The sequence below is a fragment of the Sparus aurata genome, chromosome 6 (assembly GCF_900880675.1).
Source record: "Sparus aurata chromosome 6, fSpaAur1.1, whole genome shotgun sequence".
In the NCBI taxonomy this organism is placed as follows: domain Eukaryota; kingdom Metazoa; phylum Chordata; class Actinopteri; order Spariformes; family Sparidae; genus Sparus; species Sparus aurata.
Genome location: NC_044192.1, coordinates 38,638,024 through 38,659,646, shown reverse-complemented (window position 1 = coordinate 38,659,646; position 21,623 = coordinate 38,638,024). Strand labels below are relative to the sequence as shown.

General features: G+C 39.5%; 1 protein-coding gene across 6 annotated transcripts; it reads right to left on the bottom strand.

Annotated features, from left to right (window-relative positions):
* Nucleotides 1–81: 81 nt before the first annotated feature.
* On the bottom strand, nucleotides 82–20,857 carry usp48 (ubiquitin specific peptidase 48). Of its 6 annotated transcripts, none has more exons than XM_030419564.1 (28): nucleotides 20,735–20,857; nucleotides 20,009–20,146; nucleotides 19,391–19,511; nucleotides 19,093–19,234; nucleotides 17,924–18,051; nucleotides 17,524–17,648; nucleotides 14,593–14,701; nucleotides 14,012–14,145; nucleotides 13,776–13,852; nucleotides 13,267–13,446; nucleotides 12,848–13,021; nucleotides 12,534–12,683; nucleotides 11,861–12,061; nucleotides 8,689–8,800; nucleotides 8,085–8,227; nucleotides 7,315–7,389; nucleotides 7,041–7,165; nucleotides 6,188–6,310; nucleotides 5,831–5,892; nucleotides 4,981–5,091; nucleotides 4,177–4,307; nucleotides 3,463–3,569; nucleotides 3,240–3,347; nucleotides 2,459–2,632; nucleotides 1,712–1,837; nucleotides 1,504–1,552; nucleotides 1,367–1,393; nucleotides 82–818 (listed from the first exon to the last, which is right to left on the bottom strand). In XM_030419564.1, exons 2-28 carry the CDS (start codon nucleotides 20,140–20,142, stop codon nucleotides 796–798), a joined length of 3,171 nt encoding a protein of 1,056 aa, XP_030275424.1. In that variant the 5' UTR covers nucleotides 20,143–20,146; nucleotides 20,735–20,857; the 3' UTR covers nucleotides 82–795. The 6 variants fall into 6 exon arrangements, with proteins under 6 accessions (XP_030275424.1, XP_030275422.1, XP_030275421.1 ...); XM_030419562.1 differs by having other exon boundaries at nucleotides 20,650–20,807; XM_030419561.1 differs by lacking the exon at nucleotides 20,735–20,857 and adding an exon at nucleotides 20,502–20,589.
* Between the last annotated feature and the right edge of the window lie 766 nt (nucleotides 20,858–21,623).

The window sequence follows — 21,623 nt, the reverse complement described above, 5'->3', positions numbered from 1 at the left end:
AGTGACTCTGATTAACATTACCATCAGTACCACAGCAATGGTCATTTGTTGAATCTAATAATTGAGAGTGTGAGGACAGGGTGCTTTGAAAATAACTTTATTGTCCATAAGAAATAACAGTGAAAATAACAGGACATACATTGCTTGCATTCTGTTTCTCACTTCCAGCTGTCGAGGTTTGCACTGCTGAAACTTGTGCAGGAATCAGCCTCTATACATACCGTGTAGCTATGTATCTCTAAATGCCACATGGAGTATATGGATAAAGATTTGCTGTAGAGGTAATAAATGTTCTAACATTTAGGAGCAGTTATATTTGCAATACTTAACAGTTAATTCGTGCATTCTTTTGACAAACCTGAAAACTCTGCAGTGAGAACACAAGCTTCCACATAATGGAAAGAAAGAACATTGCATTTTCTTCTGCCATAATTTAAAAATTCAAAAACAAAGCTAATTTTCTTGAATGACGGTAGAAGTTAATTGAAGCCGAACCTCAGAATAAACAGAGAACCTATCTTCCTCCACCTGTTTCTATTGGTCAGGCAGAAGAACTACCACAAAGTCCTTCAGAATGATTAGGAAGTTTAAATATTAAAGGCCAGCTAACCTTATGTAGAGAAAAACAGCGGCTTTGCAACAGAGTCACAGTTTGTTTTAAGAACGCCTACTCAAAACGTAAAAAAACAAATTAAAGCACTTATTTATATATGGACACTTGACAAATTCAAGCTTTTTTTTAAAATTTCCATCCGTTGTCCATCCAATTCAAGCATAGCTACAGCACAGCTTTCCTCAGTGCCCGAGAAGCCCAGTGCCTGCAGACAGGGACAGAAATGATTAGATCAAGTTAGTACCAAACACTTTTCACACAAAAAACGCCCAAATAAGCTACCCAACACAGTAAGATAAAACAAAAAATAAACTAAATAAACTAGGTAAACTCCAAACTCCTCTCTCCAACTTTTGACTCATCTCTTGCAAGATTTCAGAGCGAGACTTCTCCATGTGTTTCAGGTTGAAAACCATTGTCTTGTTATTTAAATGAAAAGGTCTCTCTCTGTGGGAATCATTTCTGTAATGTTGAATGTAAAATGACAACCTTGGCCTGTCACTGTCAAAAACAAGCACTTTCAGTGGACGTAACTGACAACTGGAGTTGGATTACATTTCAACCATGTTCTGGCTGCCAGCTGAGGTGACCTACTGGACCAATTCCAAAACTTTCATAAAGTATGAATCATTTACACATCAAAACATGTACAAATAGAGCTCAGATTTTAAAATACCAGCATTTCCTTTTAACTTCTGTCTGAAGAGAACAAAGAAAACACTTTTCAAACAACTGAAGAATAAGCATGCTTACCTTTAAATCCCTCTTCAGGCATTCTCACTGTTAAGGAATAAGATGACTATGTATGAGAAAGCAATATTATCCTTATTTAGATTTTTTAATCAAGGTAACGTAGCAGCAAAAGCAAAGGTAAAGATACTGCCACTTACCCTGATAGACATCATCCATTGCAGCATAGTCTGCTATTGGCTCGTCAGCCTAAAAGGAAACAATGGAAGAAATATTTTGGATGAAGAGGATAGTGTCTGTAATCACCATCAAGGTGATCAGATGGGAGTCAAAATTAAAAATGCAGTAGTTATGGTTTCTGTGTAGACAGACCTGTTTTTGTTTTTTAGAAAGGAAGAAAGGCAATACCTTAAGACAGATGATGCTTTCTGGGATGACACCCAGACTGCCCAGTGTGGCTGAGTCATCTGTCAGACTTTTTCCATCAATGGAGAGGTTCTGGTCAAATGGAGCCACAGAGAAGGCGTGCATAATCTACAGAGTCAGAGGATCAGCAAAGTTAGTTGTGTGAATTCAGGATGTCCACTACCTGTACAGCAGGGTCCCCTAAGGAGCCCTTGGCTTATGTATAGAGAGACAGAGCAGCATACACATACACATATACTGTATAAAATTTGGTTACATATTAAACTACAATAACGTAGGGGGACCTACAGTGCCACGAATAAAGAAATCAGAAAAATTAGCTTAGCTTGCTCACATGATTACATGACGAATCATGGGTTGACTTTCATCACTGCTGTGTAAATTAACTGTTCTGTTTTTTAAAACAAATGTATCTTTGCGATCAATATATTGTACTCATATTTATGTGTATTTACACAAACACACATTAACACAATGAAATTATTGAAAAAACTATGGAAATATAATTTGGCCATCTTCATGCAGTACCTCTGAGGACCCTCAGTTGAAGACTGTATCATAATCACAATATTCACGATACTTCTCTTAAAAGATTCTATTACATCATGTCTGTTTGAGCCACCAGAGCCAACTGTATAGAATTATTCATTCTGTAACAGCCAGTTTATCATTCTATCCATCCTCAAGATGTCGCGCTTCAAGGCTTGTATCCAGACTTTTAGCTCTCACCTGTATTTTCAACTCTTTAAGTGTCTGATTGGCTGAAACGATGAGTGCTTTCTCCCCTCGGAGTTTCCTGTGCCGGGTGCTTCTTCTGATTCCACCTGGTTTGGTCACAGGAACAGTGGCTGCTGATGCTGTACTGCTGTCACCCAACTTGAGCCGCTTGGCACCATCTTCTGACTGAAAGAAATTTGTAGCCATCAGGGTTGACATTAGATGGTATCTCTGTTTCTCATCTTTTCTAAAAACAAGGAAGTACCTGAAATGTAAAGACACTTGACACTGCCTTTGGTAAAACCAAAAATGATCTAATGAAGGTGATCTTTGTGCAAGGCTACTTTGTTGGTTCTACTGCTTTTACAGTCAGTTGTTACACCAACCGTTGACTGACAATTAACACTCTAACAGTATTTATGACATTAAAAGCAAAGAATTTAAAAATTGTGATGAATGATAAAAAAAACAACAGCTGCCGTGAAAGAGCAACAAAGCCATATAAAAACAAATTTGATGATAGAAGTTGTTTTTCTCTGTCTAACACTTAAACTTAGTGATCAAAGACAAAGAAAATTAACCCACAAGGGGAAAAAGCTTTCCCATGAGGCAACACATCCAGTCATGTGATATTAGAAACCAATCACAGACAGCCACATGTGGCTTTGTTTACCCAGGAAGTATTTGGCTGCCGTAACTTCTGTTGCTATATCTAGTTTTAGCAGAACCATCAGTTTATATGATGTGTCACATACGTGTGGCAGCATCCTTCTGTTAACATCTAGAGACTTACCTGGCTAAAGTCTGGGTCTCTCTCTCCATCCACCTTCGGATGTTCTTCCTTCTCCTCTTCTGCTTCAGAGCTGCTAGCATTCATTTCTGGAGCCGCATCCTTTACCATCTATGCAGGAGAAATGTGAAAACACAAAGTTAGTTAAAACTCTGTATTAACAGCGGAATCTATGGATCTCATTTTACACATGTTTGGAGAATTACAATGTCCTTTCTTCTCATACCCTCTTGTCTTCGATGACTTTGCGGATGTAGATGGTTGCTTGGGTATACTCTCGGAGGTCCCTCTGCTGCTGGAAAAGGAAGCTCTCTCTGCACTCCCAACACAGATCTGAACACGTAAACCACACGTATATCAATATTGACTGAATCAGACAAAAAGAGTGTGCATGTATATGCTACTGTCAGACTTAAAACCTTCCTCTACTTACACACTTTTGGTAGGTGACTTAAACCGTGTGTCAAATTCAACCATTGATATGTCTGGCATAGATACAAATGGCTACAGGCACCTCAAGTTAGCTGACATAAATACAATTACTAATCTGATCTCTATCTTCTGCTAAGGTCTGAATGGAATTTCTTGACAACATAAAGTTCCCACCTCTATGCGATAAAATGCACAAAAATAAATGTGTCCTTTCTGTGCTCCTCTATGCACAGCGCCGCTTTGTTGAAGGGATTTCTTTATTTCCACTGCTTCTAGGAGTGTAAACGAATTTCATGATTCTGGACATTTACTTCAAGGTAATTAATGGGATATTTAAAACTAAAATGAACGAGGGCCCCGGTGTCTTCTTCCTCAGCCTTCCCTCAAGAGAAATACCCCTGAGCATATCCCTGCTTCAAGCTGAAAACTTCTTGAGAATCTTTAGTTTGCTCAAAAGTGCATTTTCCGCAACTGGATGAAAGAATCTTCCTTGACTTTGCACTCTTACCAGGCTGAGTTGTGTACTGAGTGGTGGGGCCACTGGGCGGGGTGTCCTTGAAGCAGTGGATGGAGATGGGCTGGTCTACGATGAAGAGTCGGCTGATTACCTCCCATTCGTTAGGCCAGAGCAGAGCTATACTGTGCAGGACAAACAGCACAACATGAGACCAGAGCAGTATATAATCAGTAATACATCAGTTCATGGTTCTTTATGTATTCACCTATTCATGCAACCTGCTTATTTTAAATAATAGCTACACGTCTTTTTGATTTAGATCTGGCTTGATGATTGTATTTTATGAATAATAGCAACCAAGTTAACCTGGTTGTTAACATCTGTGTAAGATTAGCCCAGGAAACAAAGGATGTGGAGATCAACTGCAAGTATTAAAAAATGCAAGTAATAAAAACATGCATCCAATATTTTTAAATATTAATAATTAATACAATAATTGACTTGCTAAATAAAATGGGAATTAAGATTGATCTTACTGCTTGTATTAAATGATAAAAAAAGTAGCTGTGTGTGCAGTAATATAATAATTTGCGGATGCCATACATCAAGACGAGATCAAGATGCATTAAGAATCGCTGTGTGTTTTAAATGGTGAATCGTTATCGAATCATGAAGTCAGTGAATATTTACTGCTCTAGAGTGTTTCCAAGAAGCACAGAGATTAATGATGATAGTGCTGCTGCGTCTCTGGGTTTTGTGTTTGGTGTGGATTATAAAGGACAGTTGCTGACAGAAGTACAGTTCTGAAATGTTTACAGGATGTTTTGTATTTCATTTTAAATACGCAGAACTCACTGTTGTGCATCTCCATTGATCAGGGAGTCGTAGGTGAACATGAAGCCTCCATGTGGACAGAGCAGCAAAGTATTGCCCACATTTGACACTGGAGAGGATTTAGTGGGCCTCCTAGAAAATGCACACACAGATGGGAGGAAAATTAGCATTTGAAATATTAATGGACAATTTAACTATCATTCATTTTCAACATCATTAGGGACTGAACAACTCAGAAAGTAAAGGGTCAACCGTGATGCAAACTGAATAAATTGCTTTTTGTCATTATCAGGGCTGTCAAGAATAAAAACATTTAATTATTATTATCAATGTTTAAAAATCTTTGACAAACATCTACATTTTGTGCCAAACCATAAAATGTTAAGCTGTCGCTAAACTGGAATGGACTACAGTAGAATCTGGTACTTTTACTTCATCCACCAAGCTTTACTTCTGGTGTCTTAAGAGTTGCATGGCTCCTTTAAGAATAGGGCACTTTGAATTAAGTGATTTGAGAGTGGACGTCGGTGGCTGACCTGAAAGCAGACAGCTGTTCATCATGTTTACAAAGCTGCAGTGGAACATGTTCAGTGATGGAAGGTCAAGAAACATTGTAGCGCATGATTAATCTGTGCTAATTTTTTTCAATGCGTCATTATTTCTGTATACATTAATTCAAATTAACACATTATTTTGAAAGCCCTAGTCATTACTAATAACACACATCTGATGTTCATGTCCAAAGTTTTTATTTTCTCCTCTTGTTTAAGGTTGACCCTGTTCTTAAGTACAACAGTCAAATTCTATTTGGACAATGTAACAACAAACACAGTGATGTCATTTAGTTCATTCAATGTTGAAACAAACATACCTGATGAATTTTCTCCACTCATCCACAAAGAAAAGAGGGACTATGTAAAGTACATCTGTGCCCTGGAAAGCCAAACAACAGAGGATTTACTGTATTCACCAAAATCATACTTTGTTAATATCATGATATTTGTGTGATTTTGATAAATATCATCAATAATGTGAATAATTGCTTTCATCTTAATTGACTTCCAGTATTAACACCAGTATAATTCAGGTCGCACAGTGAATAATACATACTGCAAATTCTGGTTACTCGTTTGCTCTATCTTTCAAGCATCATTCTCATCTTGCCTTTTTCAGTAATGTTATTGGTGTGAAGAGGTCACATGACTCTGACTGTTGGCTTTGCATCTACCTGAGGCCACTTGGTGAGTGTTGGCCGGTTCTTCTCATGGAAGAGGTTGAGCAGTTGGTTCTTTTGGTCCAGGGCCATCATCTTACTGACAGCCTCATTGTCCTTTTCTTCCTGTTCCAATGTCTGGACACACAGGAAGGAGGTTTTTATTTCACAACTTATCTACTTTATCATCACACATGTACCATCTGTGTCTAACGCATACATAAACAGACATAAACAGGATTAATGCAGTATATGATGAAACAGCAATAGTGTAGTCTGGGAATATATGATTAATATGGGTGGGAACTGTGAGACTCTTTGATTCTGATTATTTGATGTCCAATCAACCGTCATCGGTTCTAGATTGAATGATTATAAAAAGGGGGCATTAGTTTCAGTCTCTTGCACAATTCACTGTGTGCCAAACCGATCATTGGTGTCCTTATTCTGCTAAAATACAATATCAAACATAACTGCTATTAAAGTTTATGCGCCACAGCTTTTATTTTACAAAGTTGACTGCATTAATTAACTAATTCATTAATTAAAAAGGATCATACAATCTCGTGCTTATATGCTATTAACACAGTGACAGAGAGGCGCAGTGCTCTTACTCTTCTTCTTTGTTAGGAGTGTTTGATAACCACAGCAGAGTGAGCGTTGCATAAATGTGTTTTTAACGTACATATTCTGTATATAACAGAAGATCAGTTATATCAATATACATTTTTTAACACTGTCACAAAAATCAGCATTGGCCCAAAAATCCCCATCTGCTGGACTCCGGTGCAAACAAAAAAAGAAAAAAAAAAGAGAGATGCGAGATCAGTGTGTTCCAACACTGGATGGTTTGTAACTGTCTACTCACCAGGCACTGCTGACACGGCTCTTGGTTTTGGGTAAATTCGGGGGCTTTGGGGAAGTATGCCCTCAGCTTGGTCCAAACTTCAGCTGATACCAGCTTTCGTTCAGTCTCAAGAATACTCAGACTCTCTACAGAAGGAGCACATTTAAAAACAAACATATTTAATATGTGACCTATTCATGCATATGTAATAGCCAAAAAGCAGTTTCTGTTTAAAAATGTACACTGTCATTGTCATTTGTTTAGATCATTGTTGATGCTGAAGATGGGACAGTACCATGACAGCAGACAATATCTTCATTGAAAGTCTTCATGTCGTCCTCATTGCCCTCTGAGAGCTCTGGGCCGAACTCTACAATCAAGCAATTTGCCAAGAATGTTAACACTTACAATTCAGAAGTGTTGTTGGTTGAATTTATTACTTAAATGAAAAGACACCAAACAGATTGTCCCAGTGGATGTAAATGGATCACAATTTCAGCTCGGCTAGCAGGCAGCATGGTGCTAGGGATGACAACGTCGGTCAGTTCATCCACCAATGTGTCCCACACGAAAATTATGCCGACAAATATTGGATCAATTGCCATGAAACTTGGTGGAGATATCCATATGGCCCAGAAGATGTATCCTACTGACTGACTTTGATGATCCCATGACGATTCCTGAAGCACCACCCCATGTCAATCACTAACATATCTAAACATCTAGCGGATGAAATGTCATGGCTTTTGATACACATTCACAAAACCCATTCTTTTAGTACCAGAATGAGGTCTTGACAACTATTGATTGTTTACCATACAATTCCCAAAATAAACTAAGATGGCCATGATGTACCTGCTAAACATCAGCATGTTAGCGACGGTCAGGTTAGCATGTTAGAATGCTGGCATCAGCATTTAGCTGAAATAGGCGCTCATACAGCTGTTAGCAGGGCTGTAGATTTGCAGTCCTCTCTCCATTTCCAGCTTGGTTGACAATTTCAATAAATAAAACTAGAAGACACAAACACGGAAGGAGAAACAAAATCATATCCACTCATTTTACCTTTGCTGTTGTTTGTGTGTGGTCCCTGTCCATTGGTCTGGCCATTACTGTGTTTGGTTTCATGTTCGTCCTCCTCCAGCTGGTCCAAAGCTAACTGCCTCCAGCTACGCAGTGATGCTTTACCAACCCAGTAGCCCTCACCACTGAGACACAGACATTGATAGATATATTAGACAGTGATTCTTTATCTGTATTCTGATTCAGTATAGCCCCATTGAGGACTTCGTTTTCTCTTTTTGAGAAAGAGATAATACCTGAGATTGCAAACTTTAGTCCCTTCAGACATACAATAAGTAACATTGCATAATAGCAAAGGAGGGGGACACATCGCTGAGTTCAAAAAGTGATGATCGTGAGAGAGAAGGGTGTTTTCTGTTCTCTCAAAGAATTGATTTCACAACTCAATTTAAAGCCTTGATGACGTCTCGAGTATGAGAGACCATATCCATATCAGTAGTTCCACATTACATTCACCACATTCAGGTCAGACAATATACTGCCATTAGATTACCATACGTGGCGGCTATTGAAAAATAATTTGAGTCAAATTTAAGGATGCACAACACTACAGTCCACTAACCTAATACATCCTGAGTGTGTTTACCTGAGTGTGCGTTTGACCAGGTTGGAGACTTCTTTGTAGTCTTCATTGAGCTGGTTCTTCAGCCGTAGAACCCTACATCGCTGGCCAACACACTCTCTACACAGTGAGGAGCCTGAACAGACACACAAACATGAGATATGTAAAAAGTAGAAGACAAACATTGTGGTTTCAGTGGCAGTCTTATTAGAATACACTTTTTGTATAGTGTCCCATCTGACTGCAAACAAGAGTACTTCCTAAAATGAGAGAAATACGAGAAGGCAAATGTACTGACTCTTACTTTACTTTCTCTTTTGATATTTTAGTCATGATGTTAATGTTTGTTGGTGATTGATTAATCACAGTTAAAGCTAGGGTCTGTAATGTTGTTCAGAAACACATTTTGTTATTCTGGGTGAAATGATCCTGCTATCCATAGAGTAGTCAATACATTATGTATTCAGAAAAAGGAACGAAATAATCGGACCTCTGTGGCAGCTGCAGGACTGAGAAAAATCTGACCAATCCGTGCCATTCGGCCCGGTTAGCACGGATTGGTCAGATGCCTTTATGTCTCATTCTGTCCCTCCCTCCTCTGCGCGTGCACACGTTACGTTTTACTGATGGAAATATTCAGCACACTCCTCTGCAGAAATACGGAGTTGCAGGAGAAGACTTTCATTTGGTTACAATGGCAGAGAAAATGCAGCCAGCGTTACTTGTAACAGCTCACCCCACTAAAAAGGCAAGGAAAAGAAAGCCTGAGGCTGAAAAGGCGGCGACGAAAAAAAGCCCGGGTTAAAGAAAGAAGTCAGACCGAGTCAACATCGGTGCAGCATTTGAGGGTGGAGACAACTGGGGCATGTGAAGGGCTTGAAAAGTGATACAGAGGTTGCTCTCTTTCTGTTGGACAGGTCATTATTTGTTTTGTTTCAGGGGGATTTGTTATTTTCATGAAATATGTGAGGTTTGCCAACTTGGCTACGTTTGTAGCTCGTATTAGCCCAATGCTAACGTTAGCTTCTTTGTGTGTTGTTTTTAGCCATGAGAATGGCTAATGAGTCGGCCCAATTTCCATTGAATATGGGTCCGCTGCGTTGCGGCTCCGATCCGGTTTTGCTCCGCCTTCCGGCAATCCCCACCGGTTGCGGTTCGAGTCCTCAACGGCGCAATTAGGTAGAAGGCTGGCCTCACGATGTGTGCTAATGTCAACATTGAGTGTTTTATTTTGAAAAGTAACCGGATGTAGTTTGTTGTTTTGGCGTTCAACTTCCTGTCTGCTCCGTGCTAAATTCAGCTGAATTGCTGCGTCTTGCTCCGGCATCTCCTTCTCCCTGCTGAGTCCCAATAACAGATGCGCATTCAAGTTTGTGGGGGATGGAACTTACAGGAGGTGCCACTTTCAAATCTTGCTAGCTCTCTAGGATTGTAGACCCCAGCTTTAAGAATTGGATTGATCAGGATCAACTTACTTTTCAACCAACCAGTTCCTTTTGCTGTGGTTGCTGCTTCTTTAAGATGTCTTTCCTCTCAGTGTTATCACATTTCTAACCCAGTGTTTCCTCTACATTTACGAGTGGCGGCCCGCCACTCCTAAATCCTAGCCGCCGCTCCTTCAAATTATCATTATTTTTTTTTTAATTGTCGCAAATACACCACCACCGCATCATATCTCCACCTTCACAGCAGAGTCCTGCACTGGGTCGGGTGTCGCGAGTGCTGGGGTAAACTAGATAAATATCTTGCTCAGTATCTACTCTTTGGAGTAGACCCCCTCCCCCCAAGAACTTACTGGTGCCATCGACGTTAATTACTCGTGAGAGCGCTGCCTTGAAAGTGACATCACGTCAAGCACCCAGGCACCAGGTCGGAGAGTCAGAGGAGTGTCATCTTGAAAATAGGGCAACGACTCACCGGAGAAAAGGTAGATTTATTAGCTTAAGAAAACTTATAATAGATTTTATAAGTTCAATAGACATGTGCAAAATATTGATGGCCAGCTAAGGTTACGTAACATATCGGTAGCTTAATTAATTGGGCCCGGTGCCAACTCAACTCAGTGTCGCTAACGTGAGTAAACTAATTGATAGCATTAAGCGAATATATACACGCCATGATGTAACTGCTGACTGCATTTTCAGATGAGCTTGTTCAAATATTTCTCACAGAAGAGAAAGACACCTGATGAAGATGACGCTAGTCAGGTATTATTAGCCTTTTACTGACTCAAATGATGATGGTTAGGTAAAAAATTGTGTTCACACTTGTAATCAGATTTGATGTGAGTGTAAATTATCTAACGTTAATGTTTTATGTAATCGTATAAGACAAGTAACATTAGACAGGGAGGAGCAGTGGAACAAAGTGAAGGAGAGTAGAGTGAAGGAGCAGGAGAGCAAAGTGGTGGTGCAGGAGAGAGAGAGATGAGAGTAGAGGAGAAAAACCTAAAGGGAAGCACAGGCTATCAGGCTGGGACCCTTAATTCAATTAAATTTAAATTAAATAAAACATTTTTTTATTTTATTGTTGTATTTTTTGTTATTATTTTTTATTTTTACATTCAGCCTTTAAAAAGCCATTTTCCATGCCAGCCATTCAATAAAAAGGGGCATTATGCTGGGCATAAAAGTAAAATCTGCGGTCAAGTGTCATTTGTTTTCGCCACCACGGCTCCCCAGAGAGCCTGCCCCCGCTGCTGAAAAAAATCCTAGACGAAACACTGTAACCTTACAGCCAATTCTTTGTAGAGTTAGAACCTGCACACACAACCCATCGCTAACCACATGGATATGCTAACATTCGAAAACAAAACCCTAAGAACTTCACTGTTGTTAGTAGGTCAGTTTTTTCACTGAAAAAGGTATCTGGAGACACTGATAAAAGAATACAGCATGTCTAGTCTAGTGTACGGGATGTCCTCTAGAAAAGTCTGCAAATATTGGTATAATTTTTAATTCAATATTTAAAAGTGTATAATAAGCACTAGAATACAGGTTCACTCTTCTGGTATGAGGAAGATTTAAGTTGATAACATACACACATATATGAGCTGATTTTAAGAATTGTGTAGAACAGTAAACTAATCAATGTGATCCTTACTCCTGTGTAAATATTGAATTGGAAAAACTAAAACATTCTCAGTTCTGCAGAAGATCCTGATTTGAGAAAAGACCACACCCTGCTTTTCACTAACCGTCTAGTCTTGGCCCTCCACTGTAGCGCTCATAGAGGAGCTGAGCAGCTTGGAGGGAAACCCTCTTGGACTCTGCCACCTTGTCTGGGTGCAGTTTGCCGTGAGAACACAAGAATAGGGAGTTATCAATTTCTTTTGTGGCAGTGGAATCATCCAGCCACTTCTTCAACCACTCCAGGGGGATGAACTCATATGGCTCACCTGAGGAGGGAAAGCACAGAACCACATCAGACAAAGAGACACAGGACCTTTGGTTGTGATTCATTAAATCCAGGCTTATTCTGTGATAACAACCGTCTCTCTCATATAAACCCTTTCATATCCATATATAAATACATTATATAAAAAAGGCGTAAAAGGAAATGTGTCTGATGAACACCTGACTCTTTTTGTAACTCTGATGCTGGAAATTGTTCATATTAACATACTACACAACACTAAGAAACAGTCATTTGCCTTGTCAAAAATCACAAAACTTCTTGGTTAAGTAGGCGTTGTGATGTTCTAACAGTATTACTGCAGACAGGGGAGCTGTTGTTCTAGTCAAGCAACACCCTCCATTATGTAAACTGTCCCTATATTAAACTGCACTGAAAGTCACAACACACGTGTACACTCTCCTAAGCGCTTCTGTTAAATGGACTGTGGGTGATCAGGGAATGTTTTTACCGACCGTCTTTTGCGGGTAAAAGCTCGTAGAGCTCCTTCACCTCCTCATGCTTGGCTTTGCCCTTATCCACACTCTGTTTTCTCATGTCAGCCATCTCACTGCACCACTCTTCAAATTTATGGTTGTCTTGGTCAACCAACCTCTGAAGAAAGGCTGGCGGATAGGAAAAGGGTAAAGGCAAACATCAGATAGGCTGTATTTCTATTAATCAAACAGGTTTCTCAGGGCATATCTTAATTCCTAGATGCAAACAGAGGCCGACATCAGAGATCATCACCGCATCCTTGTTTGCATTAAGTCAAAATTCTGCTACTCACCTGGCACCTCGACATTGGTCCTGGAGATATCTGAGCTCTCCTCTTCCTGGACCTTATACACCAGCATGTAGGCATTTCGGGAGCAGTGGTAGCCTTTACTGCACTTTGGCTTTCGTGTCTGTGACTTCACTGTCTCAGCTACAGACCAAGAAGACGAAGATGGTAGAGCAACAGCTTTGAGAAAGTGTACACATTTACAGCAGGTGGGTAAAAGGGCAAGACTCTCCAACTCAATATTCTTTATTTAACCAAAGAAAAAAATAAAGACAATTTTGTCTGGCCTGTAAATGTGATATTTTTTAAATATATAAACAAATAACATTTGAATAACAATAAGACTGCTGGAGCACAACACTACATAAAGTATCTATAAATGTCAGAAAGGTGTTACTTTATAGTGTTCATTTAGTACTACTCACCAATGTCCTCCTCGATACCAAGCTGCAGCTTCTTGCCTTCCATCTTCTCTATTTCCTCATCATTGAATTTGTACCAGTCACCAGTACGAGCATCCTTTACATGGGCGATGTAGTGGCCGGAGTAGGCACTGATGCCCCGATGAATCAGCACCGCACTCAGTTCATAAACACACTTCTGGTCTGGAGAAACAGCAAGTCCAACACACAGAACTGTCAACGTGTTTACTTTTCATCAACAAAAAATATCTACTGTAGCCTAGAGATAAGATGTATTATAAGGAAGCAGTGTATTGCCTAGAAAATACCAAGACAGATTTAACATGCGTGAGCTTGGTGTGACAGCATTCCATCACCCATACAGGTGGTATCCATACATGGATAAGGCGGCCTGCTTTGACACTGCTGACCACATTTCTCCCTCTGAGCACTATTTAAAATTTCACTCTTCCTTTTCAAATTCCAAATGTGTGCGTGTGTGTGTGTCATCACAGAGATGGTACATGGTTTACCTTCCAAGAAAGGCCCCATATCCAGCTGCTCTGGAAAACTGATAAAGGTGTTGAGCTTCTTCTTATGGCCGGTTTGTCTGAAGAAGATAACATGGTTTAGAGAAGAACTCTTTGTTCTCATACCAGTATGAAGAAGACACAGCTGGCACCAGGGGGTAATACAGTTCTTGAACTAAAATCAGCAAAAAATATTTGGGCGCTTTTGTTATTAAAAAGCAGCACAAGTGATGGCCGACCTATCAAAGACAAAGCGCATGAGCTGCAGGTTGAGGGTTGGAGGAAGGCTGTGCAGTTTGATCCTTCGGGTAGCGTTCTGTTTACTCTGACAGCTCTCACAGAAGTAGCGGTTCTCTCCATCCAGCTTCTCCTCCTGCAGGATGGGGGGGAGAGGGCAACCATTATGAAAACAACACAAAGACACACACACACGCACGCACGCACCAAGATATGTTTTAGATTACTTTAAGTCAGGGACTAACACACACAAAGAGTCTAATTCAAATTCCAACTGCACATATGTGCACTGATTTAATGATATTCTGTGTTTTAAGTTTTGTAAAAGATATTTTTACACAGACTGGCCTTATGAGGGTTACACTTACACAGTCATTTATTACTTTTATGATTTATGTTCAATTTTGTCTCTGTGAATGTCTGTAACGATTAATTTCATATTTGCTGTTTTTTTTTGTCTTTTTGTGTCTTGATGAGATCACCTGTATAAAAGGTTACATTAAATTTAAATAAATAAATATAATTAATTATTAAGAGATTCTGGTAATACATTCAGTGTGGGTGTGGTAGAGGATGAAGTTACCTTCAGGAACTCTGTGACACACTCGGTCAGGTTCTTGTGGCCCTGGATGTTCAGCTCCAGCTCGTAGAATCTGGACGGCAGTGCAGATGATCGTCCACACTGGTTACAGCTGGAGAAGAATCAAACCAAGATAACAGATTCCACCTCAGAGTTTTTTGTTTTTTTTTCATATAATCTAACATTATTTTGTCAATAAAGTCATTTCTAAATTTGAACTTGTGGCCCTAACACATAAGCTCATTACAAATGCGCCAATAAAAATCAACCCAACCAAAAAGAAGTTGCATGTCTAGGTCAGATTCTGGTCAAAAAACATAACCTTTACTTTCCCTAAACCAAGCCTTATAAAAATACCTGGTATCCAGCTCCTTGACAACAAGATTTCCATTTCCCTCAAGAATGTTAAATAAATGGCTGTTAAACTGAACTTTCTGTTTAATAACAACACATCTCTCTGAGCAACAGGAAAACATCCTTTCTAAGAAAACTTACCTGTTCCTTTATTTCGTATCATTTTATTTTCTGACACAACAAAGGCAAACATATGATATTTATCACAGTAAATGGAAAGGCCAATCTATTCAGCTGCCCCAGTTATGAGCCAAGGTCTGACACCTGACCCAAAATTGAAGTTCAGCTTGTATTTTTATGTGGCTGCCCAGAGGACATAATGCCAGCACATGTTGTGTATCTGCAACAGTTGTGGACAGCTACTGTTAACTGTTGAGTCATAGATATCTCCATAGAGTATATGAGACATCACTGGAAAAGAAACATTGCAAGAATATGGAGAGTGATGGCAGAATGCGTAGGAACATCATTCTGGAATGTTGTATTAGGGCTGGGCGATATGGCCTCAATACTGAATCTACGATTTTTTCACACCAAACTCGATTTACTTTTTGAATCGATTTTCTTTGTCCTTCTTAAAAACAAACTACAAATGACAAAGAAATAATTAAAATCATTGATTTTATTTTAATGATTTTATTGTAAACACAATTGCCCTGCCATTTCAAAGAGTGCACCTTCAAACTCATTCGAAAAAAATCTGTCCATTTTTGATGAAATGCTTTTGTAAACATAAATTTAACATGTCAGATTGCATGTTTTTATAAAAAAAAGATCAGTTTCCCCATCGGGATTGATAAAGTGTGAACATAACTTTCATTAAATCCTTTTGCTGTCTTTTTAACATATTTTTGGCAGGGAAGACGAGCCTGTCTGCTTCCTCTGGCTCAAGGCCCAGTTGCGGCTTCATAGCACAAACCTGGGGTCAAAAGAGTTCAACATGTGGATGAACATCCGGCTTTTCCACTGTATATTAGGGGTGGTTAATCAGCCCAATTTCCCGATTTGATTCGATTCCGATTATTGTAGTCTCGATTCAATTACAAATCGATTTTCAATTATTAACGATTATCGATTCCATTTTCGATTATTATTGATGTTCCATTTAACATCAGTCAGCTGCTGAATTATTTTACTTCTCTTTTGAGTAACACCTCACAGCACCTTCAGTATTGTATAGTGTAACTGTAATATCAAAATGATAATTATCACTTTGTTTTAAATAAGGTCTTTCACTGTTAAAAGAAAGTTGCCAAGCTCAGCAGCTGTTAGAAGCATCGTCGGTGACGAGAACCAGGTTGTGTTTCTCTATTCCCCACTCGTCTGCCATTGCTTTGAGAAACTCACACATATTTGCGCCTGTGTGGCTATCATCCATAGCTCTCGTCTGAAGTACGTAGGACATTAGCTTCCATTAACTGCTGACATAATGAGCTGTAATGTTCAAGTATGAGACTGTAGCTCTGGATGTCCAGGCATCGCAGGTTATTGCTACCCTGTGAGCAGAGTTGAGGGACTCTTGCATGGAAAGCTCTGTCTCCTTGTAAAGATTTGGAATCGATTTAAGCGTGAAAAAGCTCCGGGATGGAATAACATATCTTGGCTCCAGACTGTGGACCATGTAGTGGAAGCCAGTAAGAGGAGGACTCCGGTTTGTATTACTATTTAAAATCGACTCATAATCGTCAATATTATAATCGCGATTAATCAATCGATTTTTTTTACCACCCCTACTGTATATAAGGTCACAATGTCTTTAGCGATATGCGACGTGACAGATGTAAAAGATGTCCACCAGGACCTTTCTTCTCATACGGGACATGCTTTATAGCAGGTGTTGGCTGCCGTGGTCTTGTACATCTCGTAGTGAACAAGTGTCCCACTGTGATGCATGCATCTGTTTGAGAGGCTGAAATAAACGTGTTCTTCCGTTGCCTTTAGTTGCAATAGCCTTTAAACAAACTTTGCCGCGGACCGTGGTTTGTTTGAGGTCTGACGCTACAAACTGAACAAGTGACAAGACAGTGCCTTTTTAGGGACAAACTCTTGGCTTGCTGCCATGTTGTTGTGTTTGTTTCTCTGTGGAAAGTTAATGCAGGGGGAGGGCAGAGCCCACTCTGAACTATGGGAGCCCATGGGTAGCGGCAGCAAAGCAAGTTAAAGAGAAAATCGAATATCATTTTTTAAAATAGTCCTAAACCACAAACTCGAATTAGTCAATTTTATCGATTTATCGCCCAGCCTTATGTTGAATGATGTTTCCTTTACCCTACGAGCCAGCATAATCATTTTTCTGTTGTGTACTACAAATAAGTTATTCTGGCCACCTTCTCATTCTCTCCATTCTTCCCCCCCAACTTGGCTGAATATGCTGTAAACTTCCTCATCCATCAAATACACAAACTCTGGGCGATTGTTCAGGAATGTAAACAAAATTCAGCTCACTTTGGCCAATGGTTGAAAAAAAATAATGAAATACAAATGATCACATTTTGGGTAGGTCTGATGTCCAACACTTCTTCATATGATGCTTTTTCACTTAAGTGTAAACTGCCAGGTTAAAGTAATGAGTTGTCTTACACAGTAACGTAGGAGAACTGTCCACAGAACTGCCGCTGGATGACATTCTGCAGGTTGGTGTTCTTCTGCTTGGACAGAGTGTCTTCCAATAGAGACAAGAAAAGCTTTGAAAACTCCTGGGCATCCTGAAATTGAAAGGTTTGAATTAAATGACAGATATCTATAATCACTTTTCAAACTGTGAAACCAGTCCTATATTTCTTTAACCTTTCCACACCTTTAATTTATAGGACAAGTGAAAGATGAAAGAAGATGTGCGTTGTGGACGTGTCTGGGCCCCTTCAGTGAGGAAAAAGCCTCTGTACACAGGGCACATGCTCTACCAACTGAGCTAGTGGGGTGCCTTACCAGTCTCATACTTCGAAGTTTAAGCTATGAAAGGTTTCATGTAGTGATTTACCTGCTGCTGTCCTGTGTCCAGACCCAGTGCTTTGACCAGCCCTGAAGGATCTATGTACTTTCTGTTGCTGTTCTGCAGGAGTGCAAACAGATACTGCAGATGCTCACAGATGGACTGAGGCTCATAATCTGCAAAAGACAGAGAAGTTTGTCGAAGCGACTGAAATGCTTACATCATATGAAAAGGTAAAAACCTACAGAGTGATGCAAAAACCACCTCACACTTCGACAATAGTCACTATGTCACTTCCGTCAAATCATTTTCAACAACAATCTTGTGAAATTATTGAATTAAAAGCAAGGTTAGCACTGTACACGTGCAAACAAATTATTTTTAGTTTACTGTTATTACTTAACAAGATAGTAATCATTGCTGTTATTTTGCCAGTCAGCAATTTAAATCAAGAACTCATGAACAGATCACATTTTTTGGGAAAAGATAGAGCAAAGCACAACTAAATCAAGGTGGCAGTAGGTCCGATTTAAGATGTATTGGTTTACAAGGTAACTTTGTTCAAAATAAACACATTTGTTGTGGATGGATGTTGATTTTCTGGGGATATAATATCTAGCTGGAATTAGTGAAAAAATGTTAAACAATCTAATGAACATTAAATTTGTTTGGAATAGGGCTTGGCAATACATCCATATAGTCTTGTAATTGTGATATGAAACTGTCATCTTAGATTTTGGATATCTTCATATCGTGATATGGCATAAGTCTAAAGGCTGCACTACAGAGAAGTGATGTCACTTTCAGAACTTACCAGACTGTTCTACTTGTTCTTATACTTGTCTTTACCCACTTAGTCATCATATCTACATTATTGATGATTACTCATCAAAAATCTCATTGTGTTGATATTTTATGAACATACCAAGTCATCCCTAAAACACTGTTGCACTACTGATATTGAGGTACTTTCTCATATTATTTTAGTTGGTCTCCCGTCCAAGCATTTATGAAATACTTTTGACGAGATTTCAGAAATGCTGAGTAATATATTGTGTATTACAATAAGGCCCAGGCATATTTTAGATAAGGTTACTGTATGATGGTAAATGCACTATTTGAAGTTAAGTCAAAATACTTCACAAAAGCATGCTCACTTTAACTACGAAAACAACAAATATATAGGAGCATCCACAGCACTTAGTTTTCAGTTATACCAGACTCAATATTGTGTTCCTGTGCTCGGGAATTATGGCACTGATAGAGGCTCCTACGTAGCTCCAGGTTGTGGAACCACACTTGCAGGAATGTGTTGACGTAACATGTTGCACCCAGGTTGGTCAGGCCAACGAATGTGTTCTGGAAGAGGAAAGAGAGAGAGAGAGAGAGAGAGAGAGAGAGATTATTCCATCTCTGGCCTTCTGATAAGTTTTCAGCAGTCCATGTAGATATGTGATCTCAGGCAAGAGAGTAAACAAAGTGAAGTACTGTATGTTTGGCTTGTTAAAGAAATACCTTGTCTCGGCGTTCTGAATTTGGGTCATCGATATTGTGGAAAGCATTCTCATCAATCTCCCCAAGCCACGCCTGTTCACCAATACCCACAAGACAGTTGGGATTCCCTTTGCAGTTCCTCCTGCAAAACCATGTCATGATTATCAAACCTACTGTTCCACCACCTACTTCAGAAGTGACAAATAACCACATCTCTCTCTTATATGGAGGCAATGACATGTCAGAAATCTAAAAAGCAGTCAGTTAAATGATGCTGTGCACGCACAGCACCCTTCAAAATTAGCATATTACATGAGCAAGCAAGAGAACGACTAAGTTCAGCAACATTTCAAGTGTACGAATTTGTGCTACTGTGATGCCTACAGACTGTAAATGAGTTTGTTGTAAAGAGTAGAGCTGATTTTCATGACCTTTCATACGAAGTCTTCAGAGCTGCTGTAAAGGCTTGTCCCCAAGCAAAGAATCAAATCAGACTATTGATGTATATTAGCATTCCTCTTCGGAGCTGGCCTCAAAGCCCGCAATTGTAAAACCAAATGTAAAATCTACTACGGGTATTTTTTACTGGCACATGCCACAACGACAGAGGGATGTTGTTCAGAAATGTAAATATTGTACCTGCACGTTCCTCTCTTGCAGGCCGGGAGATTGATGCGATATGCTAAATTGATATGCTCCTGTCTGATTTCTTCTGGTTTCACCGTTTCCACCCAACGCCAAGCCGCTTTCTCCAGCTGTAAGCGGGGCGCCATAATCCTACGATGTAAAATTAACCACAGTCAGGCATATGAGTCGCAAGCACTACTATACAATGGTCTATCATCATCAAACTGCTACAAGGAATGCTAACATAGCCGGCTAGCGAGGGCTAAACAAGTTCTTGTAGGTCTGGTTCTGACGAAGCAACCTACCGTTAGCTATGTAGCGCTAGTGCTAACATACTTACGATAGCTAGCTAGTATTAGCTTGGTAGTTCTATCGCTTACGTCCCCCTATTTGAATTAAACATGTGAGCATAACACACTACACATCGCAACAATACACAGATAACTAAAGTACGATAAATCACAACAAACAGTATTTGCAGGGTAAAGTCAGGAGTAAGGACTACCCTTGCGCTAACATTAGCTAACTAGCTACAGGTAGCATTAGCTAGCCCGACCCGGCAGCGTTAGCAAGTCATTTTCCTGCATTTTCGATTTAATGCTACCTGACGCTAACGTAACGAATTTATTGTGTTAAGGTCAAACATATCGAACCTTTCATGCGTGCAGCTGCTTCACCAAAATATTTTATGTATTTTCACATTGTATTCACGGTTTATTTTAGATTTAGCGCCCTTACGTCAGTTTATAAATAAATTATTTCTCCGCTCAAAATCAACACGACGTCAACATGTGACGCAGGCGACGTCTCTGTGTTGTGACCGGAGGGAGGAGGGAGACATGCAGAGCCTCCAGAGGCCTCGCTCCTGCCACTGCTCACACAAATGGAACTTTGCGAGCTGTGTTCTCAACAGTAAAATATTCTATCGTATCATATTTGTTATTCAGAAACTTTGATATGCCTTTTTTAATTTGAATTAAAAGTGTGTTTTAAGCCTAGTCATATCTTGTGATGTCAACATTACCTTGTGTTGGACTAAACCTGACTGCACTTTAAGTCCAGTATTTACACTTTATGAAAATGGGCATTTGGAGCTTTTTCAGCCAAAGTCTATGTGATATTAGAGATCATAAAGTTGATAAGTAAAATAACATGTGAATCTCTGGTTGGTGTTGTTAAATGTTTAAGGACTCATGATGCCACACAACACATCTGGCCTAAAGTTTAACTGAGGTTAGGTGTACCAAAGGGAGGCTGCATGTGAGCTCATCAAAATGTAGAATTTAGGTGTTTGTGATTGTGATATCAGTTACTTATTTTAATAACTGAATTTACCTTTATCTCTAAATTTTAATGTTCACCTTACACATGTGAAAAAAAGTAAAACCACTTGAAGAGAAGATGAAAAGAGAAAGTGGTGGCTTAAAGGGTCAGCCCACCAATTTAACACATTTGTGTGTTCACAGGTCTTGGGGAGTACTACTGCACGAGTACAAATATTGTATAAACCCTTTTGTGGCTCCAGAGGAAACTGCACATAATCTGGAAAATTGAAATGTCACCCAGTGGCTAAGTTGCATTGTAGGTAATGTAGACACCACATTTTGAAAAGGAAGACGAATGTGAG

Bases quoted from the DNA above. Each gene is read 5' to 3' on its own strand.
- usp48 (XM_030419561.1), bottom strand. The intron at 12,062-12,533 runs GTCGGTAAAAAC...TTCCCTCCTCAG, and splicing joins GCTTTTACCCGCAAAAGACG to GTGAGCCATATGAGTTCATC. The intron at 6,311-7,040 runs GTGAGTAGACAG...CTGTGTGTCCAG, and splicing joins AGCCGTGTCAGCAGTGCCTG to ACATTGGAACAGGAAGAAAA.